This window comes from Passer montanus, unplaced genomic scaffold (genome assembly GCF_014805655.1).
Source record: "Passer montanus isolate IOZ18808 unplaced genomic scaffold, ASM1480565v1 scaffold18, whole genome shotgun sequence".
NCBI lineage: Eukaryota > Metazoa > Chordata > Aves > Passeriformes > Passeridae > Passer > Passer montanus.
In genome coordinates, this window is record NW_024365381.1 from 14,609,270 (window position 1) to 14,630,757 (window position 21,488).

General features: G+C 40.5%; 2 protein-coding genes across 3 annotated transcripts in view; one reads left to right on the forward strand and one right to left on the reverse strand.

Annotated features, from left to right (window-relative positions):
- Positions 1–195: 195 nt before the first annotated feature.
- Positions 196–14,072, reverse strand: PPP2R3C (protein phosphatase 2 regulatory subunit B''gamma). 2 transcript variants are annotated; one of them, XM_039705154.1, is made up of 13 exons: positions 13,917–14,049; positions 13,208–13,335; positions 11,933–12,037; positions 11,237–11,349; positions 10,255–10,352; positions 7,830–7,900; positions 6,966–7,098; positions 5,823–5,878; positions 5,675–5,750; positions 4,927–5,063; positions 3,173–3,310; positions 1,505–1,564; positions 196–641 (listed from the first exon to the last, which is right to left on the reverse strand). In XM_039705154.1, exons 1-13 carry the CDS (start codon positions 13,993–13,995, stop codon positions 453–455), a joined length of 1,383 nt encoding a protein of 460 aa, XP_039561088.1. In that variant the 5' UTR covers positions 13,996–14,049; the 3' UTR covers positions 196–452. The 2 variants fall into 2 exon arrangements, with proteins under 2 accessions (XP_039561088.1, XP_039561089.1); XM_039705155.1 differs by lacking the exon at positions 13,917–14,049 and adding an exon at positions 14,051–14,072 and having other exon boundaries at positions 209–641.
- A 977-nt stretch (positions 14,073–15,049) lies between these two features.
- The window catches only part of LOC120500364 (protein only RNase P catalytic subunit), a 34,183-nt gene continuing 27,744 nt past the window's right edge, over positions 15,050–21,488 (forward strand). Inside the window, exons 1-3 of the mRNA XM_039705149.1 lie at positions 15,050–16,212; positions 16,971–17,018; positions 18,339–18,471. Coding sequence (XP_039561083.1) covers positions 15,212–16,212; positions 16,971–17,018; positions 18,339–18,471 — 1,182 coding nt within the window. The 5' untranslated portion in view covers positions 15,050–15,211. The remainder of the gene's footprint in view (positions 16,213–16,970; positions 17,019–18,338; positions 18,472–21,488) is intronic.

Sequence of the window (21,488 nt, forward strand, 5' to 3'; positions counted from 1 at the left end):
TACTTCTTACTGAAAACTTTTGCCTTCACAACAGAATGCTAACAGTGCTGTCATTAGAGGAAGCCATGCAGAATGGAGAGGGAGGCTTGGGATGGCTGAGTGGATACAGGCCAGTGCTGAAATACCAAGAACCACATTCTTACAGGTTAAATTCACACTTAGAATAAGGTATTTAAATAAGAACAGGGCTTGGTACACATGAAAAAAGTCCAAAAATATTTATTTTAAAAAAAGGTTATTTTTGCCTCTTAAACAGCGCTTGCTTTTTTGGTTTCAGAAATTAGTTCTGTGATTTGTGTATGTACCGCATTTTGTATCATATGTGGGAGCAAAGGAGGAAGGCAGAGAAGTAAAATGGAAGAGGAATTAATTCAGATAATGAATGTTTCCAGCTTCCAACCGTTGGCCATCAGATTGAGATCTCTGTGGATACAGTCTGCTCCCATTTGAAGTCACGTATCATCAACATCAGCAGTGCTGTCGTTGTCGCTCGCCACAAGGACCTCTCTGTTCTCGTAGGTCCAGAAGCCATTCAGGTCGATCAGAATGCTGGTAACAGTGTCTCCTTGGCTGCTGTTGATCAAGTCTTGAAGGGAGATTTTGTAAGGGTCCTTAGGCTTCACCATATCAAAGATTTCATCCTATGAAAGACAAGTCAAAATTGGGAGAAAAGCCCCACACATTAATGAGCAGAATAATGGCTATTTCATACCATATACAGAATGATCTTTGGGTAACCAGTGCCAGCCACACCAATTTACAAAAAGCAGCTGTTAAGCCCCAAAGCATTTAAGATACAAAGCACACTGACTGACTGGCTTGCTAGAGTTCAGAGTAGTGTCCTCAGCTTGACATCGCAAACAAGAATTTGCTTTTCTGGGGAGGCTTCAGCCTCAAAGTGACAAAATGAATCTCAGATCACTTGTATGTGCTAAGTTTTGTAGTTCTTGTCCTTTTTTTTTAGGTACTGAAACTAAATATACAGTAGGCAGTAATCAGTTTTATGGGCTGTTTGTTTCAGTCACCAGTCTGCTCCCTGTCCCCCAAGGAATGATCCTCAGAACTGTAAAATGTTCACTTGTATGTGCTAAGTTTTGTAGAAGTTCTTGTCCTTTTTTTTTTTTAGGTACTGAAACTAAATATACAGTAGGCAGTAATCAGTTTTATGGGCTGTTTGTTTCAGTCACCAGTCTGCTCCCTGTCCCCCAAGGAATGATCCTCAGAACTGTAAAATGGACTTAGCAAGTACCTTCAAGAGTAAGAAACAGCAACATGTATTTAACAGGTAATTTGTCTATTATTAAGGAAACTACTAGAACACAACATTTTACAGAGCAACTGCTGACTAGGAAGGCACTTTCAAACCTATGAGCAGAACAAGTCAGCTCATTTCTAGTACTCTCCAAGTAAATATACAGCAACCTAGAAATTATGATGTAACACAATTAAATCATTAAATGCTTATTCAAAGATTTTATACAGTACTCCATTTGGTAAAGCTAACCTTGACATCCTGAAAAGAAACTGGTTCTTGTCCATGAATTTTCATTTGCTCCTGAATAGCCTACAAAAAAGAAAAGATAGGAATGGCTAGTGCAGTTTTATACTGACACTGTATGGAAGTTATTAAATGCTTCTGCATTTTAAGCTGTATTCCCCTCTAACAAAGCATTCATGGTACAGTTTGCAATAATTTTTCTTCCATATGTGAGGCAGGGTTAAGGCATAATCCATGATATACATCTCTAAGTTCACAGTTCTTAATGAATATTATATGAATCTCATTATATTTGAGCAATTTGCATATCATCCCTCAACATTCAAAACTGAAGATATTAATACACTCGAGCCAGAAGGTTACCTTTCTGACACAGTATGAAATACAGGCTAAGGAAAGAGAGAAGGAAAATGACCAATCAGCAGAAGGACAAATCAATTATTTAATGTGGTACTATTTAAACACCTGCATCAGCAAATCTACACCTGCAAGTAACAGCTATGAACAAAACTGTTTCACTAGCACAAGCTGCACAGCCTTGTCTGTACAGCCTCTGTAGGTGCAGAGCCACTCACACTTAATGCTAGCAGAAAAACAATCATTCACAGAGCAAGAGGAACTGTTCTGATTTCAAGGAAAACTTAGAACATTCCATGTCCAAAAGGAGACTTGTTACAATACAGAAAGAAGGTTTGTGTAAGATCCTGCCTTGAGCAGGCCTGAATGCTTTACTGACTCTATGAAGCCTGTACTTGTTCTTCATCCTTCAAGCATACAGCTAAGCACAACGACATTATTTATTTTCACAGTTATAATACAAAGATCCATGTAACAAAATGTGGAGTGCTTGTCCCTGTGTCTGAATAGATATACTGAGGGAATCCTGCACATGAATAAAGCATCAAGCTCATAACTCAGCTGGAACCATCCACAGCAAAAATACTATTTCACTGCATAGCACTTCCCAAGATATCTCAGGTACTGATGAGAAAAATAAGACAAAACAAAACACCTGCCCCCTCACCAAACCAAAATCACCACTAGTCAAAAGAAAAAAATCCAAAACAACAAAAACCTATCACACACAAACCATAGTTTGGAGGAAGACTGTAAAATCTTAAGTTAATTTTAACAGCAACTAAAAAAAATTAAGCTTACTTTAAATCTATTTTGGAAGGAGCAGGTACAAATGCAGACTATGAAAAATGCAGTAAGCTTTTTGCAAGAAAAGCACTGAATGAAAAACCCTACAGCTGTACAGGCCTATCAATAAATTTCATTATCTTAATTTCTTTTAGTGAATTTCAGTATTACAGTTGAAATTAAAACCATGGGCAATAATCAATTAGAACTATCATAAAAGATTTTAACACGTAATCATTCCATAATCTCAGGTCAATTTTCAATTTAAAAAAAATACCCAAATCAACAGAAAATATTTTTCCTACTCAAAATCAAACCAGTTAATTTCAACTGCAGATAAACTACTGAAAATACCTTTTGAAACCTTTCCAATTTTAGTCTTTAAAAAAAAATCATCTTCTTAGAAGTCGTTACTAGCTTGCCTGTGGCTATTGGTAATTTAAAGTGATTTCCTGCAGATCTGCATGCAGAAGCACATAGGCTGTAACACTATAAACACAGAAAATGGCCTACTTGTATAAAGAGACTTACCCTAAAGAAATAATTAAGGGAAAAGACATTCAGGTGTCCTTTGTTCTCTATATCAAGCAGTTTGAAAATATATTGCAGAGCTGCAGGCTCCTTTCTGTTTTCTAATGCAAGCACAAAGTCCAGGTAGGTTTTATAGTCCTAGAAGTAGATACAATCACATTTATTACAGTCTTCTTTCTAAATTGATTTTGCAAGCAGGAACTCTATAATTGGCAGCTATTTCATTCTAGGGGATCAGTTTATTTTCTAAAAAAGACAACATGAAATAGAAAATGGCTGCTACCACTAATGTGCACAGAAAAGTTAGTTTTTCATGTCTGCTGATAACATGTCTGCTGCCATTTTAGAGGTAAAATAACATTCCAAACATAAATCCAAATGAAACATGCCATATATATGCTTTTAAACAATGTTTAATGTATCTTTAAACTGCTGAAATACCCAACTAGTGAAGAAAAAACATATAAAATGTTTTCATTACCATAAATTAAATGTCTAGTGGCAGTAAGCCTACTGGTACCAAATAGTGAACTATATGGCCAATTAAGTACATAATTCTTAAACTTGTCAGTGGTTTGGCAAATTATGTGCCAGAAACATTAGTTAACATTCCAAATAAGTATCACACTTTTCTTTTTCATTAGTATGGATTCTTAGTTTCCCAATGAAGATACAGCTGTGACAAGGACAGAAGTCCTACAGCCCTGTGTGTACAATTACCCTGTTTACCTGTAACACCAGGGAGTCATGCTGTCATTCAGAGGGAGCCTGGCAGCCTGGAAAAATGGGCTAACAGGAGCCTCGTTGAGTTCAACAGAGGGAAGGCAAAATCCTGCATCTGGGGAGGAATAACCCCACGTACCTGTAGAGTTGGGGCTATCAGAAAACAGCTTTGCAACAGGCCCCTGAGGCAAAGGCTGCTCACAGCACCCTCAGCTGCATTAAGAAATGCTTTGGTGGCAGCCTGAGGAAGGTGATCCTTCCCTACTCAGCACTGCTGATGCTACATCCAGGCACTGGGTCCTGCTCTGGTCTCCCCCACACAAGAGAGATGATCCTACTGTTCCAAGTCCAGAACAGGACAACCAAGAGGATCCCTCAAGATCTCAATGATTATGTGATTCCAACAAAAAAACTGCTCAGGTGGCAAAAGGGCTGTGTAGTGAATTTCTAACTTATCACTTCACACTCCAGTCATTTGAATGCAGACAAGAATTGTGGCTGAACATTAAGTAAAGCTTCAAAAAATATAGATATAAGGTGTTACTTTAAATTAGTTAGCCTTCTCATTTTTCACAGCTATGGAAAGCTTACAGTGAAAAGCACAACTGTCTTCATGAAGTTGACAGCTTAGCTAATGTGCACTAATCTCAAGTGTGCCACTTGTCTTTGGTTCTCTTTAAAGCATTACATTTAACTAAAAAGTATTGCTGCATCTATAATTTTTTTCAGTATGCACTTTTCTAATTGAATCTACGAGTGGCTTTATCCTAGGCTGTCTGGATTCTCTATCAACTCTGCTTTTTCAAACAAGCAATTTATTTTTAGGCCACACTACAATCACCTTGCTCTTAAGAAAAATAACTTTCTAATATGTTGCATGGTCATTTGCGTGCACAACGATAAACAAAAGTTACTTTACCTCAAGCTCCTCTTCCAAGAATAAAGAGTAGCTTGAGGTAAAGTAACTTTTGTTACATTACTCAATAAGCCAAAGATGGTATGCTGTGGACAAAGGGAGAACATGCAATTACCATTTCACCATCATAAGTTAAGCATTCCTGAAAGACACGATCCAAAAATATGTTGGTCAGAGTGCCTGTTCCATATCGGGACAGCTCTTCTTTGCTGAGCATGCCATTGTGATCTTTATCAAGGTTTAAGTACTGACCTAGGAAGGAGATAAAAAAAGCAAACCATAAGATACCTCCATCAGGAAAGAACTCTTTCAACAGAGAAAAATAAACATTGAAATGCTGAACTTTTAAATTTCCATAATAAAGTTAATGCAGTTAAGGGAGACTTTACTACTGTTTCTGATTCACAATAATAATCAGAAAGCTTCAGAAATAAGTACAGAACATGGAGGGAGAGAAGTGGGATTCCCATAATGAGGTGTTAGCAGTTCTAGTGTAAGTTAATAGCTGTGTATACTGAGAGAGGAGCAGAAGGCTAAGAGCATATTACTTTATCCAAATATGCTGTAAGCATTAATAAAGAGCTAAAATCATCCAAAGGCATGAATAGAGCCAGAAGAGAAGGTTACAGTGGAATCTTGTACCTTGTGCAACAAAGTGACAGATTTTAAAACCACAATAAAGAGCAACAGTGGAGAACCAAAATTATAAAGAAAGGAAGATAAACTGAAAGGGTGAACACAGGATTTGAAAAGACAAGTTAGCAGGAGGATTTAATGTGACAAAAGCAGAGGAAAAATAGCAGTAATAATGTGACTAAGTCATAAGAAAGAGGAGAAAAGTGTTGGCATATAAAGGAACCTACCATAAACTCTTAATGCAGAAGGAGCAGAAAACCAATTTGTTTCCTGACTTTCTTTAGAAAGTTCTTCATCCCTTAACTAAGTGAAACACAAAGTTAGAATTCAGAAAGAGTAAATTAAAATACAACAGTATATGTTAGAGATCTTTACCTCTAGTAAGTCATCCAGGAAGCTGCAAGCTAAAATATCCTGTATCTTTATCTTCCCTGCAGCAAGAAAAAGAAAATACATTTTAACAGTTGCTCAGCCAACATATCCATTTGACTATTCTCATTTAGGTGGTTCTACTTAAGAAAGAAGTATTTGGAGCAGAAAAAGATGACTTTTTAAGAAAGAAAGTTAAACAAAACCCATGTCTAACATCAAGGATAAGGCTCTAATTTCAGAGATAAAATAAAATACCTTTTAAAGTGTTTGGACAAAACTAGCCTGATATTGGCAGGAGCTATCCTGAAGCCTTAAATGCCAGAAAACTAGATTAAAATAAATACAAATGTTCAACAACAACTACTCAAAATGTAAAAAAAATTTGCAAAGACAGCATGCTTAAGGCATTTGATGAAATAATAGTCTCTTAAGTGACACGATATTCTCACATCTTCAAAACTACAGCTGTGACACAAAGCTAAGGTAGCAGAATGAGCTGCTGCTGGTGCAGCTCTGACTGGTGCACAGACACTGTGCTAACAGCTGTGCAAAATAATGGCACTTAAAACTTCCCACCCACCCTCTCCAAACGTTTGAAATTACCTCTGTCGTATTGTGCTGCCCACACAATTCTGACCTTTACAAGGGGCACAGCTGGAGCTTGAAAACACATGCAGTTTGTGACTTCAATGGAGGGCATAGGAGGGAGCTACACGTGTAACAAGCATTAGCAGAACTAACTGCAGACCTTTTCTAGTGGGTCTGCATGGTGCACACAGATTTAATCACAGGAAAAGCACGTCACTCTAACCATTCCTGAGCATTTCCACAGCTCTGTGGATGTACTGACAAGCAGCTGTGTTTTCTAATCACCCTAAACACTTACAAAATTAGCTACTGCTAATGGCTCATTATGATGAAACAGTATCTTATTTGTCAGTTTCTATGAGATAACTCTATAGAACCTCAACTGATAGGTATCTCACAGAAATTTATTAGCTGTAAAAGCAGATTATTAGACCACAATAAAGAGTCATGGTCTTCAGTGGAGAATAATCTTCAATGCTGACCAAAAGCCTACCAGGACAACCACACATTGCTTTCAAAACACAAGCAGCTTCAGTGGGAACATTTGAAGAGACCTACCTGTTCTGAGAGGATCCAGAAAGAAGAAGAACTTTCTAACTGCTGTGCAGACATAAAAGGAGTAAAAAGATTTTTCTAAGCCATCCAGTTGTGGCAAAGTAGGGATGAGCTCCAAAATATAGTTTTCTAAATCCTGCAGAATTAAGAAAAGGAAACAAGCATTTAACATTACTATTGTTCCTTGTTTGCTATATTCCTCTCTGCCTTTCAAGTGTACTTTGTTAAAAATACAGTCCTGCAACAATGCAGAAAAGAGCATGAAAACGACCAAAAAAGCTTCTATGTGCAAGAAGTTCCAAATCATATACATGCACATGTGATTCTAGGGCTGAAACAACCTATTAATAAATCAGAATTTAACAAAGTATGAGATATTTATATGTAAATATAAATGCATTCCACTGTACCTTTTTCATGTATCAGGAGTATAACTCTGGATTGGATAATCCCATTGCTTAATATTCTTTAATAAATCTTTTTTTCTTTAAGTTGAGTGGTAACTAGGACATTTTTATTTATTTTATAATATTACCTCCTTTTAGAACAGGATAATAATTTACTGAACAATAATTTGCGATTTTTAGCATACCCTACTAAATCTAGTAAAATGCTAATGACATGAAATCTTGGTAGATACAATCCTTTTTTCAGAAAATTACCCAAAAGTTTAAAAGGCTAGCACCACTCTCACCACCACATCTCTTGAACACATAAATTGCAATTTATCCAAACAAATGTGCCCACCCCAAATCTATGTTATGATATAAGCTTTTACAAGACAAGACTAGAAAAAAATTGGGATCTTTCTGATGCTCTGTCATTTGATTTAAAGAGAGATATTAAGTTAATCAAGAATTTACTTACTGATTCTCTGAGGTAGCCTTGTCCTGCCACATCATATAAACTGAGACCTATTCTTGTCTGATGAAGCCATACTGTGAAACAGAAAACAGAATTACAATGCAAGAAACCTATGGGGCTTTTGAATTCATGCCAAAATTTGATGTTATTCTAGAGGCTGCAAGGCACAGTTGGATTTAAGTGCCTCTTCCCATTTTTCTGAGCTTTAAGCAAATCCATGTACTGCTCAGAAACACTGTTTCAGTCTCTAAATTTTTAAAAGTCACTTGCAGTATACTATAAATATACACTTCATAAATATATGCTATTTATAATATAAAATACATACACCATTGCCACAGCTGCCTTATAATAACTAGATGTGAAAAATGGCTGAGCAGACACCGCATTTTATTTGGTGTACCATAGAATGGCTAGGATTAGAAGCAACTAAAGATCCCCTAGCTCCAACCTCCCCCTGCCACAGGCAGGGATGCCACCCACTAGATCAGATTGCTTGAAGCCCCATCCAACCTGGCCTTGAACACTTCCAGGGATGGTGCATCCACAACTTCTCTGGACAATCTGCTCCAGTGCCTCACCACCCTCTGAGTAAAGTATTTCTTCCTAGCATCTACTCTAAATGTCTCCCCTTTTAATATAAAACTGTATTGTCCTACCTAGTGTCCCTGTCCTATCATTACCTGCCTGGGTAAGAAGTCACTCTCTCTCCATTTCATACACTCCCTTAAGTCCACCATGAGGGCTCCCCCAGAGTCCTCTCTTCTCCAGGCTGGACAACCCCAACTCTCTCAGCCTGTGGTCACAGGAGAGGTTCACATCTTTCCTGTGCTGACTCCAGATGGGGTCTCAAGAGTCTCAGAGCACAGAGGGAGAATCATCTCCTTTGACCTGCTGGCCACGCTTCTTTTGATAATGCAGCCCAGGCTTTCCAGGCTGCAAGTACACACAGCTGGTTATAGGGAATCATATGGATTCATTCTCTCTCACTGACTGAGAAACATGCAGCAGTTGCATTTTCACTGCACTAAACAGCTGCACAATGTCATACACAGATAGATTGCTCAACCCCTTGTATAGCACCAGACACTGCAGCTACAGCCAAAGGTCAGGCCCTCACTTCTGAGTTACAAGACAAGAATTAGAATCACACAAGAATCTATCTTTGTAATGAGAAGGAAAATTAATTGGAAAATCTACAGGACAATGTGCTTGAAGCCATTGTCAAATCACTGTAACAGTGATGGAGTACAAATTAGATTAATACAAACTATTATTCACATACTCAACATCAAATTTAATTCCCATTTTCTGAGGAAACAGTTCAAAAGTTCCTCTTATGCAATATGAGCTGTCCTTCACAACGTTCACTCTTCAAGGTAAGTGTTTCTCGTGGTGTGCTAAGAGTCAGATGGCAGACATTATACAGTGAGGCTGTTTCATTGTTGGCTTAAGTATAAAGGCAAATGTATCACACATGAAGTGATTTGGTGGTGGCAGCTTTTTTTTTTATTATTATTTTGTTTGTTTGCTTAGAAGAAAGGCATAATCCTAAACACACAAGACTCAAAACTTCTGGGTGAAACAAGCTCTGAAAACCTCTGTCCTTCTGGGTGGGCCTTTTTGAAATGCATACAATCCTAACAGACTTTGGCACAAGTCTCCTATCCTGCAGCTTTCGGGTTTGTTGTTGGAAATGGGTCTGTTACTAATTTCTTGCATATTGTGCACACCTGCACATCATGCTTCATGCTCAACATATTTCTCATCCCCTGCACAACAAGATTTTAAGTTAAACGCGCTGAGCTGCTTAACAGAGAAAGGTGCTGTTCTCCTCTCCTGAAGGCTTTAGCAGATCTAAGAATGCAGTAGCCAGGGCAAAAGATAATGAGACAATCTTCCTTCTGCTAGCCAGCCTAGTGTTTTTAAACAACATCTAATACATATTAAAAAAAAAAGAAAAGGCAAAAAAAGAAAAATTTTCAGCCCAAGTGGCTGTTTATAATAAAAAATAGCTGCAAGCATGGTAAGGGACAAGCACAGAAACATACTGACAGTTAAAAAATATAGACAGCACCACTCTGTAGAAGGACAAACAGCAAACAAAGCTATCTGCCCCATCACAATGGTTAAGATCACACCTGCCATGGAACTGTATTGTTTTGCACTTCACAGTATTGCCTGAATAAAGAAAATCAGAATGATAATGTATATAAACAATCAGACCAAGCATACTGGTGGATTTCAGAGGTACAGCGGTCTCCCACCTTCTAGTAACAAGAAAAAAAAATCCCAAGCCTCAAGAAAAGCAGCATTTGCATTTAAGGGCAGACCTCACTGATGTTGCAGGGAACAATTGAGTAACTAATAAAGTTGAAAACAGCCTTAAAATGAAACAACTTGTAACACAGAAGAAGCATCCACTAACCTTTTCGCATGACATAATTGAAAAACTGCATGATAGATATTCTCCCATAAGGATCATTATGGAGTAATTTGGCAAAGATCTTCGCTGTAAAGAATTGCCTGTAAAACAAACACAAAGCTGCTTCTGTGCATCTGACTACACTGCACTGACAGAGCCAGTTACAGTATTTGACACTGACAGATCCTGTAAAATAACATTTTAACACAGAATGTGTTAATATGCCACATTACACTCATCAGGTGGAATCCTACCAAGTAACAGAAAACTCAAATATCAGCTACCTCTTCTGCTCATGAGACTCTTCAGTGAGGTACACCTTTAGAGAGCTTTTATTCAATTTCTCTTTAGTACAAAGTGTTTGGCAGCTTCCAATCTTCTACAACAAAATGCACATAAAAGAAACTCCCAGTACTGGCAAATAATTGGCTTCTGCCCAAAGCTCAATCACAAAGCTATGGGCACAACAGCCATCTCCAAAAGGAGCATAAAGAACAACCATTCACTGCATGCTGTGCACATCTGGTAGGAAATTCTTCATCAGATGATGTTAGGGAAGGTTGGGCAATGTCACTGGGGACATGATTTCCAGTTCATTTGCATAATGTGCTGTTTGCTGACCACTAACATCTAAAAACGTTTGTGCTGATGGAAACTTTTCTTCAAAAGGATGCACTATCATTCTTTTAGGCACCTCTATTACAAGTCACCTCAGAGAGGCAGAGCACACCTTTGCAAGGATGTAAAGTAACCAGTTCATCAGTAACTACATGGATATGATTTTTTCTCACCATGAAACTGTTCCCATCTAACTGAAAGGTACAGTAGCACTTAGGTTTAGTCAAAATGAGAATACAAGAATACAAGAGAAGAAAGTCTTACTTGCATTTTGGTCCAGCTTTTTCACCAACTTTTTAGCAACTGAAAGTTACAGTAGCACTTAGGTTTAGTCAAAATGAGCACATACAAGAGAAGAAAGCCTTACTTGCATTTTGGTCCAGCTTTTTCACCAACTTTCAAGAAGTTCTCATAATTAATCATTGCTTCTTCCCCAATCATTGGTGATGTCTGATGTTTGTCCAGTAGAAACCATAGATTCTTAAAAGGCATTTATATTTGATTAAGAAGATATCTCTTTAGAGATGTCAATGTGCTTAAGATATAGTATTTAAGAAACTCAGCAAAAATATGGGCTTGATGAAAGGTATTCTCAGTTAATCAGGAAACATGGTCAGTTCAGCCAGAAATGTCAGTGTGTGCTACTCCCATTCCCTCAAATATTGCTAAACACAGGCACGCTCTCCCTCCTCACTAGCATTTCTAGGGTCACACCCCTTTTGTCTTTGCAGTGTAATAAAATCAACCATCCTAGGAGTCTGTCTCAGTGATAGATAAACAGAACTTATTTTATCATCTGGGCCCACCAGGAAATCATTGCAACATGCTGGAAAACTGGAAGCCATCAATTTAGTCCTCCCATACGTCATAACAGGGAAGCTTCACACTGACATTACCTGCCCAAGGCCAGGCAGCACTCAGCTTTACCAAGTACTGCATGCCCAAATACAAAGCACCTCACCACAAGATTCTGTGGGGAGACAGGAGATCATCAAACTCTGAGAGGTGATAATCTAAAGCCATTCAGAAGCCATTACAAGACATACAGAAATTATTTTCCTACCTGCAGCTCTTCATTATCCAACAGTTCTCTACTTTTTCTTTGCAGAAAGACAGCTCGAGATTCTTCTCTTAATTTCTGAAGCAAGACTTCATCTTCAGCTGGCAGCTGGAAACATTGTGGCATTTTAATTTTCAGCACAGGACCATTCAAAAACTACACATTCAGCAAGTATTCTTAGGTAGTTTTCAGTCACACACTCTGATTGAAGTTGTTCACTTGAGAGAAAATAGCCAGTCTGCCAAACTTGCTTCTGCTACAAGGGATATCACCTGCACACAGTCTCAAACCATTTCAATAATGAAGCACTTACCTAAAGCAGGACATCTTTAACAGGAGAGAGAGGGAGAGGGAGAGAGAGAGAGAAGTACCTAATACCAGATAACCCATTCCCATGGTAGCTAGGTATGAGAGCTCACACATAAAAGACATTTACTGTTGTGCTTTACTCAGGAGAAACAGAACATTCTGTTTTGTGGTAGGCCTGACTCTCCAAAGTGTGAAAATCTGCTAGACTTGTCTGGCCAACAAATAAGATGAAAGAACACCCCGTGTGAAAGTTCTGCCAATATTTACATGCCAAGCTGTACAGCAGCACTGGAACTTGGAGAGTTGCATGTGTACCCATTCACTGAAACAGGGGTACTTGAGAACTGCATTGGCAGAAAGGTGAGACCCTAAGGAATACGTGACCAGGAGAGGCTTGGCCACAGCTGAGTGGTCAAGTTGATGAGTACCAGCAAAATCAAGATGTCAACATGTGCTCCCATCCCAGTCTGATTCATCCTCACAACTAGACTGCTGGACCAAGCATTTCTGATGGATGATGCAAGCAACAGATCCATCTCTAGTCTGCAAGAGCAATGACCCACCATTTTCATGAGGCAGCATCCCACCACATCTAAGCAGGAACCTGAAGATACATATGTGTCATGCCAGTATGTCAAAATTTAGTAAGAATTTTAAGTGCCTTTGAAAGACAACTTCCGATGCCAGTATGTCAAATTTTAAGTGCCTTTGAAAGACAACTTCCTATCTTTACCAAGCAGACTAATTAGCAAAACATTTCACTGACTCTGATAAGATTCTTAGTACTTATTTAAAACTGCTGAAATTTACAATTATGCAAAACAAAACATTAGACTAAGCAATTCACATCACTCAGACTTCAATCTACTTCAGCTTCTGAAGCTGCAGGGTCCCTGTGAGTGAACATAACTTTTTTTATATAACATAGAAGAGCCTCTTGTTAAAAGTTTACCTGGGTACTTCACTTACCCTGTAGTAAAATCGTGGTATGTTCGCATATGACATATTGTCACTTTTTTTCCCTCCTTTCCATTCCATGTAATACTTTGTGAACAATTCCATTTCTTCATCCTTCAGCTCTTGTTCACTCTTTTTGGCTAAGTGACACAGAAAAGAACATTCACGCTGTACTCCAAAGAAAGTTCTAACGTAACAAAGGGCTTGAAAAATAGAGTTAACACTGAGGCTTATCTGGTTGTGCTGTTTGGTAACACAAATACGAGGTGGAAATGAGCGGAGCACAGACCAACCACACAAATTACATAACAGTACGTCCCGTAAGAATTTTGAGTATGGTCACAGCAGCTCTTTCAATGCCTGCACACACCCGACTCGCTGCACGGCACGGAGCAGCTCAAGCAGCAGCTCCATGAGGCAGAGCGGCAGCGCTGTCAGAGGCTGCGAGGTGCGAGCCGCCCCTCACGCCGCCTCGGGGCTGTCGCTGCGCACCTGCGGGGCGGCGCGCTCCGGGCAGCGCGGCCCTCAGCGCCCTCAGCGCCCCGCTCCCCGAGCCGCGGCAGCTCCGCGACCCGCCCGGCCCCTGCGGCAGCCCGGCCACGGCCAAGGACGGCAGCGCCGGAGAGGCCGACGCTCGCCCCGCCGGCCGTGCCCGGCCCCACGGGTGACTGCGGGCATCCCGGGGGATTCCCCCGCCCGCTCCCGCTCCCGGGGCACTCACGCGCGCGGCGCGCGGCCAGCCGGGCCCGCAGCCTCCGCTCCCACTCCATCCGCCCGCCCGCCGCCGCCTCCCCGCGCATGCGCGCCGCCCTCAGCTGCGCGCCCCTGCCCCTCTTCGGAGCTTCTTGCCCGCACCCGACATGGCGGAGCAGCCCCGTCCCGCCTAACGGGGCGCGCGGATGACGTGTGGCCCCGTCCGCTGGGACGCGATTGGCTCCACGCGCGGGCACGGGCCCGCCACGCGCTTCCGGGCCAATGGGGAGCCGGCCCGCCCTGTCGTGGGGCACGCGCCTGCCGCGCATGGCCGCCGCGCGCGGCGTCAGGTGGGCCCCTCGCGGAGGGCTGAGGGAGAGAGGGGATGGGGGAGGGAGGGACGAGCGGAAAGACTTTCCCAACAGCCGGGGGTTCTACGGCACGGCCGGGCGGGTCCGCGGGGCACCGAGTGAGGGACGTGGGACCCTGCGGAGTCTCCCCGTCAGGCGGACCAGCCTGCGGACCTCCTGGTGTTTAGCTGTATAATCTAACGTGTCGCCGGGGTTCCGGTGTAATTACCGCCCGCCGTGTTGCTCTGCCTCTTTGGCAGCGGCGTTACCAAGGGTTTGGGGTTGGGAAACAAGCTAAAGGGAAGTTTGTCACCAGGTGAAAAATGTGAGGGAAGCAATGTAGGGAGCCCGTCCTGGGACTGCCTGAAGGGTCAGGATTGGGGTTTCTCACCTGAAATCGTCGAGCTACCTTGAGTTTCGTGTTTGCTGGCGTGCAGATGTAAATATCACAGGAAAGCACGGAGCAGGTCATGAGGTCGTGGTCTTATTTTTATTTTTAGGAAATCTCCTGACTGAACTTGGATAAAGGCAGGAAGAAAAACCCCGTCCTTTTTGTGTAGCTGCCTCAACGTTGCATTTCTGCGTACAGGATTGACAGTGCACATCACTGCTGTAGCCAACAAACTGGAATGTCTAAAACATCTCTAGAAAGAAAGATACCCATATTTTGGATGATTGCCCTCACAGTCTAGAAGATCGATTTTTGTGAAAAAATATTTTACCATTGTTTGTGTCCATAAGAGACAAAAAGGACTCACAGAACAAGCATTTGGAAACAAGCTGAGATCGATTTTTGTGAAAAAATATTGTTTGTGTCCATAAGAGACAAAAAGGACTCACAGAACAAGCATTTGGAAACAAGCTTATACAGCTTGGCAGCCCTTGGGCTTCTATTAATAAACATCCCCATTCAAACTGTATTTTTCATTTTGTACGTTCATCAGATACAGTGAGCTAATAGTTTGGTCTTGTGATGGCACTCTTTTCTCAAACTAGTCAGCAGGGTTTTCTGGCTTTGCTATGGAAATGTCACATGTTCTGGCCTGCATCAAGATGCCGACAACTGTATGTTGCCTCTTTCAGCATCCCTATTAGGGAAAAAATTAACTATTTCAGTTCTATGACATCTTCCAGCACTGCTTTACCAGTGGACCCCAAAGAAACTGATGTCTTACCTTCCAAGAAAAGGTCTGAAATTGATTGCAAAGAAGGAAAAGGATGGGATGAGGAGACTAAAGAAATGCCTGAAGGGAAACTCCACTTCTCTTCCTCTGTTGGAGCTGCAAAGAAATGGTCAATGAGTCGTGTTGTGCCAAGGCATAGGCTTAGCAATTTACAACCTCCAGAAAAACCTTTGCAGGCTGAGGAATGGAACAAGCTAAGGGAAGAGTTCCACTCACCTGAAATATTTGAAGAGGTGATGCTGAACAGTATGATCAGGTGCAACAGCCCCATTGATGTGGCCAAGTCCTTGCTGAGCCACGTGGCAAAGCGTAACGGTGACATTGCTTACAACATGCTGGTCAAATACCTGACACTGTGTGTCCAGCAGGGCCAGGTTTCGGAAATCCAGGATGTGTACGACATAATGAAAGTCAGGTTTAAGATGTTAGAAAGTGGGGCTTACAGCCTTCTAATCAGGGGGTTGAGCAATTCAAATCAATGGAGAATGGCCCTGACTGTTTTGGAAGAAGTAAAAAAGATGATGATTCCCTCCCGGACGTGCTATGAATCTTGTATCAAAGCAGCCAGCCGTCACCAAGAACTGAAACTCGCCTTTGAACTGTACAGTGAGATGCTGGCTAAAGATGTGGTCCCAACCCTGGATGTCCTGCAGTCGTTTTTTGACTTCAGCAGGGGTATGAAAGATGCTGAGTTACAAAAAGAGCTCTTTGGTATCCTCTTATATTTGAGAGAGAACCAAATATACCCTCACAGGACATTTATGCGGAGTATAAAGCTATGGTTTGAAAGGTAAATAAAGTTTCAATGGCAAGATGCAGTTCATGAGGAGGAGGGATTCAGACTATCCTACAGATCAACTCTGACACCCCTCAACATTTCATTTTGATTTTTGCTTCTCCACAAGAGACATGTTGTCATGAAAAGATGTGTTTTGATTTTGTTCACAAATTACTGTGAAAGTTTAAAATTTTTACTGATTTCACCTTTTCTTTTACTTGTTAAATATTATTCCTTGGTACAAAAATAAGGAAATTGTATTGGGTCATGGCAATTCAAAATAGCTGACTTCATCTCTTTCTGAGGTGGTAGATGAGGAATATTGACAGGTGTATGAGGGCTTTAGCAGTTTGCTTTGATTAAGTGAGCTACAGAGCCCTTTTACAAGTTAGTCTTCCTGGATGGGAAATGTGGCAGTGGGAATGCACTACCATCATTGGGATGGCTTATGAAGGTGTAGGGCAGTAACATAGAAGTTGTCAGTGCACACTTATTGTTTGTGTGGTTTTTAAAATTTGAGGACAGCATAAACTGCTGAGGTTGATGGTGTTCATTTTTTGCATGTTGTTAAATGCTGGTTCTTTATATAATATTTCCAGGTGTTACTAAATTAATTTGGATTTTTATATAATTCCTTTGTAAGGTAGATGATTGTTTGGTTTTTTTATTTCTAAGTGTTGACCAAAATATAATTATTCTGAATAATTCAGATATTGTTAAATAAGAGCCTACCTAATGTTTTTATTTATCTTTCCCTCTGTACATATTAGTTTACCAGGAGGGAACTGGAGAGGACGCCTGACCAAAATTAAAGACAGGTAAATGCAACATTCTATTTATAAGTGAGATATTGTCTTGAATATTCTATATTGATCTCTTCCTTCAAAAATATAAAAAAAGGGTTTTCCTTATATACAAAAGTATTTCAGTCCTTGAGAATATGAACCTTTGTTGTGACATACAATTTTGCAAACTCCAGTTTTCAACTCATACATTAATCAAGACCCAGCATGCACATTTGGAAAAGAATTATGCTTAGCAGAGCCAAGACAGAAAACACAGTGAAAAATAAGAGGTGCCATTTTACTGTGTGGCTTATTTGTCTCCTGTTTAGGATTTAAAGACTTTCTTTTTTCTTGACTTTATGATGTGTTGTTTAACAAGATCTATAGTAGAGCAGCTTTGGTGTGTAAAGTCTTCTCTTTCTGAAAACTGATACTATTTGCACACTTCAGTTAATTTGTACAGGTGAAAGGTTTCTCCCTATCTCATTTTCAGTGAAGACAAAATGGTTTTCACAGGTATATTTGGGTGTGTGTTTCTATTACAGTGCAGTTTTCTTAATGTCTGTAAACTGCTATTTTAAAATGGTATTCTATTTAAAACCTTGTTTTATGCTTTTGTAGCAATTTGGCAATTATAAATGTATTAATTATGATAATGTCTCCAATGGGTTATGGGGGTTTTAGGTGCATGTTGTGAAGTAAAGGCACATGTAGAAGCCATAGTTTTTGAAGCCCTTGAAAGAACAGGATAGCTCACTCTTTTAAGAGTTGTTTGCTATAAAATAAATTATTGTTATTATGTAAGAATGTGTGGAGTACTGTACTCTGTTATAATAATTCATCATATTTTAGACAGCCTTTTCCAGCCTTTAAGAGTTTTAAAATTCTAGAGTCAGTTGTCTTGACTGAGCGGTAAGTCTGTTTTCTGTCTTACTGTCTGTAAACAGTTAAAGACTTGGAGAGCTAAACTAACTTAGGTCACCTCACCTTTTATCATGGGTTAAGAATCTGTGAACAAAATGGTGCCAACTGGTTCCATAGTAGTTCTTTTGTTAGAACTGTAAGAACACTTTATTTTGAACTAAACAAGTTTGAGGTAGCCTACTTGGATGAGTAATTGAATAAAATTGAAATGGTTTCAAGAAAATAAAACAAGTATAATAGCTAGTGGCTTTAGTAGGGTTTTTTTGCATCGCAGAAAGAGTACAACTGATTTTCTGATGATTGTACTGTGTTGGGGTTCTTTTAAAGAGTTGTGCTAATATACAGACACTTGATAAGTTAGTAATATTTAAGGAATTTCTTATTTAAAAGCCTTTTTCCTTCTGTTTTCTTGTTTCACTATGCTTGCAGTGGACAATGCCCAGTTTGCAGCCATCAGCTGGAGGACAGTAACCTCAGCGAAGAGGAGTACAGTCATCTCAGTGAGAGAATAATAAGGGACGTGATACATGGAACTGACACTTTTAGAAAGACAAGTCCAGAGGTAGGTCTCATACACTGTCAGGTTATTGGCTAGGAGAATATTATCCAAATAATGTTCAGGCACTTTGAGAACACCAGAAATTTTTTCCTTTGCTTTAAACGTTGGTAGGTCATTAGATAGGCCATGTAGTATCCTCTGTGTCTTTTTCAGTTGTGTTTATAATTCGCATCTAAATCACATCTTTCATATTTTATTTGTTTGTACATTTTCAGCCAGCTGTTAATGGATGCTGAAATAATTAAAATGTGGGAGGTTTTTACATTAAAAATTAAAATATTTTGATCTTTCAGAAGCTAAATTTTAAATATGGAATAAAACCCAGTGAATAGAACAAAATACGACATCTTGAGCTTGCAAAAAAGTAAAAGGACTGGTTGTAGTTTTTTTCTGTCACCTTTTACAACCCACCAATCTATCAACTATTCCTCAATTTTGAAGATACACTTTCATATTTATAATTACAGTATACAGTATCAGGCTTTTCAAAGGTCATGGTAAACGTATGAGAGGGGGCAATTTCAGGCACTACAGTATATTGCAGTTCTGTGACTTCAGTGAAGTTTTGACACTGCCTCCCAAAGCGTTCTCTTGGGGAAGCTGGTAGCTCATGGCTTGGACAGGTATGTTCTCCCCTGGGTGAAAAGCTGTCTGTGTGCCCAGGCCCAGGGGGTGGCTGTGAAAGGAGCTACACCCAGCTGGCAGCCGGACACCAGTGGGGCTCCCCAGGCTCAGTGCTGGGGCCAGTCCTGTTTAACACCTTTGGTGATGGTCTGGACAAGGGGATCAAATGCACCCTCAGCAAGTTCACAGACAACACCAAGTTGAGTGGGAGTGTTTATGAACTGGGAAGCAGGAAGGTTCTGTTGATGGATCTGGATAGACTGGAGCAGTGGGTCAAGGCCAGCTCAACGAGGCAAAATGTCAGGTCCTGGACTTCTGTCACAATAACCCCATGCAGTGCTACAGGCTGGGGACAAAGTGCCTGGAAAACTGCCCAGCAGAAAAGGACTTGGGGGTGCTGCTTAATAGCAGCTGGACATGATCCTGTGTGTGCCCAGGTGGCCAAGAATGCCAATGGCATCCTGGCCTCTGTCAGAAATTGTGTGGCCAGCAGGACCAGGGCAGTGATTGTCCCCCTGTGCTGAGCACTGGTGAGGCCACATCTCTAATCCTGCATCCAGTTCTGGGTCCCTCACCCTGAGAAGGACATTGAGGTGCTGCTGGAGCATGTCCAGAGAAGGACAGTGGAGCTGGGTAAGGGTCTGGAGAGTTAGTCATAGGAGGAGCAACTGAGGGAGCTGGGGTTGTTCATCCTGGGGAAAATGAGACTCAGGGGAGACCTTACTGGTCTCTACAAGTACCTCAGAGAAGGCTGCAGCCAGGTTGGGATTGGTCTCTTCTCCCAGGCAACTGGCAAAAGGGAAAGAGGACATCCAACTGTGCCAGTGGAGGTTGAAGTTGGACACGAGGAAGAATTTCTTGACTGAAAGGGTGGTAAAGCATGAAATGGGCTGCCCAGGGAGGTGGTAGAGTCACTGTCCCTGGAGGTGTTCAAGAAACAACTAGATGGGGCACTGAGTGCTGTGGCCTAGTTGACAGGGTGGTGATCAGTCACAGGTTGGATTTGATGATTTTGGAGTTTTTTTCCCAGCCTTAATGATTCCATGGTTCTATTTCTGACACATTTTGTGTGGAGATAACAGATTTGGTGGTAGCAATATGGAACAAAGCTGAGTCCCACTAGATGGAGCCCACACCACATCTTGGCACAGGTTTGCTGTATTTCTGAGTAGTGATTGGGCGTTTGCTGCAGCTGGCACTTCAGTTCTTCACCAGCTTTGAAAATATGGAAAAGGACACCAGGTTTATTCTTCAGGCTTTCTGCAGGCACAGACCTTAAACATGTTTATCAGTTACAGAAACTTGAAACAGTCTTGGAGTATTTGTAGTACATGCAGTGTATTGTGCAGACATCTAATTCCCACACAGATCTTATTATTAGTTCAGGGCTTTTGATCTGATCTAGCTGCGAATTGTACAGGAGAATAAAATACTGCTTAGAAATGTAGCAGTCATTTTAAGTATTTAATAGGTACTGGTATTCTACAATATTGTAAAATAAACAAAAGGCTGTGTTTTACTGAACACTGTATGGCTTGAAAATTTCAAATGTGTCAAGTAGACAGGGCTAGATTGGCAGTACCAGTTGAAGTTGGAGAGATTTAGGAATGGAGTTCTGAGTAACAGGACCTTCACACACAATCTGAAGAGTAGTAGAAATTATGTTCCCCCTGTGTAAGAGCCTGATTGATTATATGCATACAATGTAATGAAACAAAGACTCAATACACTATATTAAATTTTGATGGCAGTAGATTCTGTTAGACTGTGTGGTAGCTGAAATTCCATCATAGATTACTCTGGAGGCACCTACTTGTTAGTTTCAAGTTGATCTCATTCCAGTTCTGTATCAGCAGGTAATCCCTAAATAGACATTAACTTGCTGTGTTTACTATTTTTGTACAGCTTAAAGTCTGCTTCCTCAGTGAATTTTGGACATGAATATGGGGGTAGTGGCAAAACAGTGTCATGATCTATCATGATGTTTCCAGAAATAAATTTGGGACTTTTTAGTTGGCTTTGTGCTATGAAAGCAGACATGTGGTGATAAAAATATGCTGCCTTGTTTAGGTATGTCAGACTGTGTGACTTCTTCTGCAGCCAGGGGCTTCCAGAGGGGAACTAGGTGATGAGGCTGGAATAAGGATGTGAGTAAATACATCTGAGAAGGTGGGGGGGATTTCATTTTCCAGTCAGTCACTTTTTTTTGTAGTGGCTATAATTCAAATAGGAAACTTTAGCTTTGTATTCCTTCCTTTCTCCTAACTAGTTTTCTTTAGTGGATCTATATTTCCTGCAATGAAATGATTAATCAGGAAAATAGTTTTGAGTTGCTTTGAGTTCTAAATATTTTTTCTGACAGTGTTTCTAATTGAATATATAAATGCATTCGGAAT

What these genes read in the sequence shown, in the direction of transcription:
- PPP2R3C (XM_039705154.1), bottom strand. Translation starts at nt 13,995, where the DNA reads ATGCGCGGGGAGGCGGCGGCGGGCGGGCGGATGGAGTGGGAGCGGAGG. An exon ending in CAATTATGTCATGCGAAAAG is followed by an intron (nt 7,901 to 10,254) that starts GTTAGTGGATGC and finishes TCTGTTTCACAG; the next exon opens with TATGGCTTCATCAGACAAGA. An exon ending in TTCTGCATTAAGAGTTTATG is followed by an intron (nt 5,064 to 5,674) that starts GTAGGTTCCTTT and finishes TCTCCTTCCTAG; the next exon opens with GTCAGTACTTAAACCTTGAT.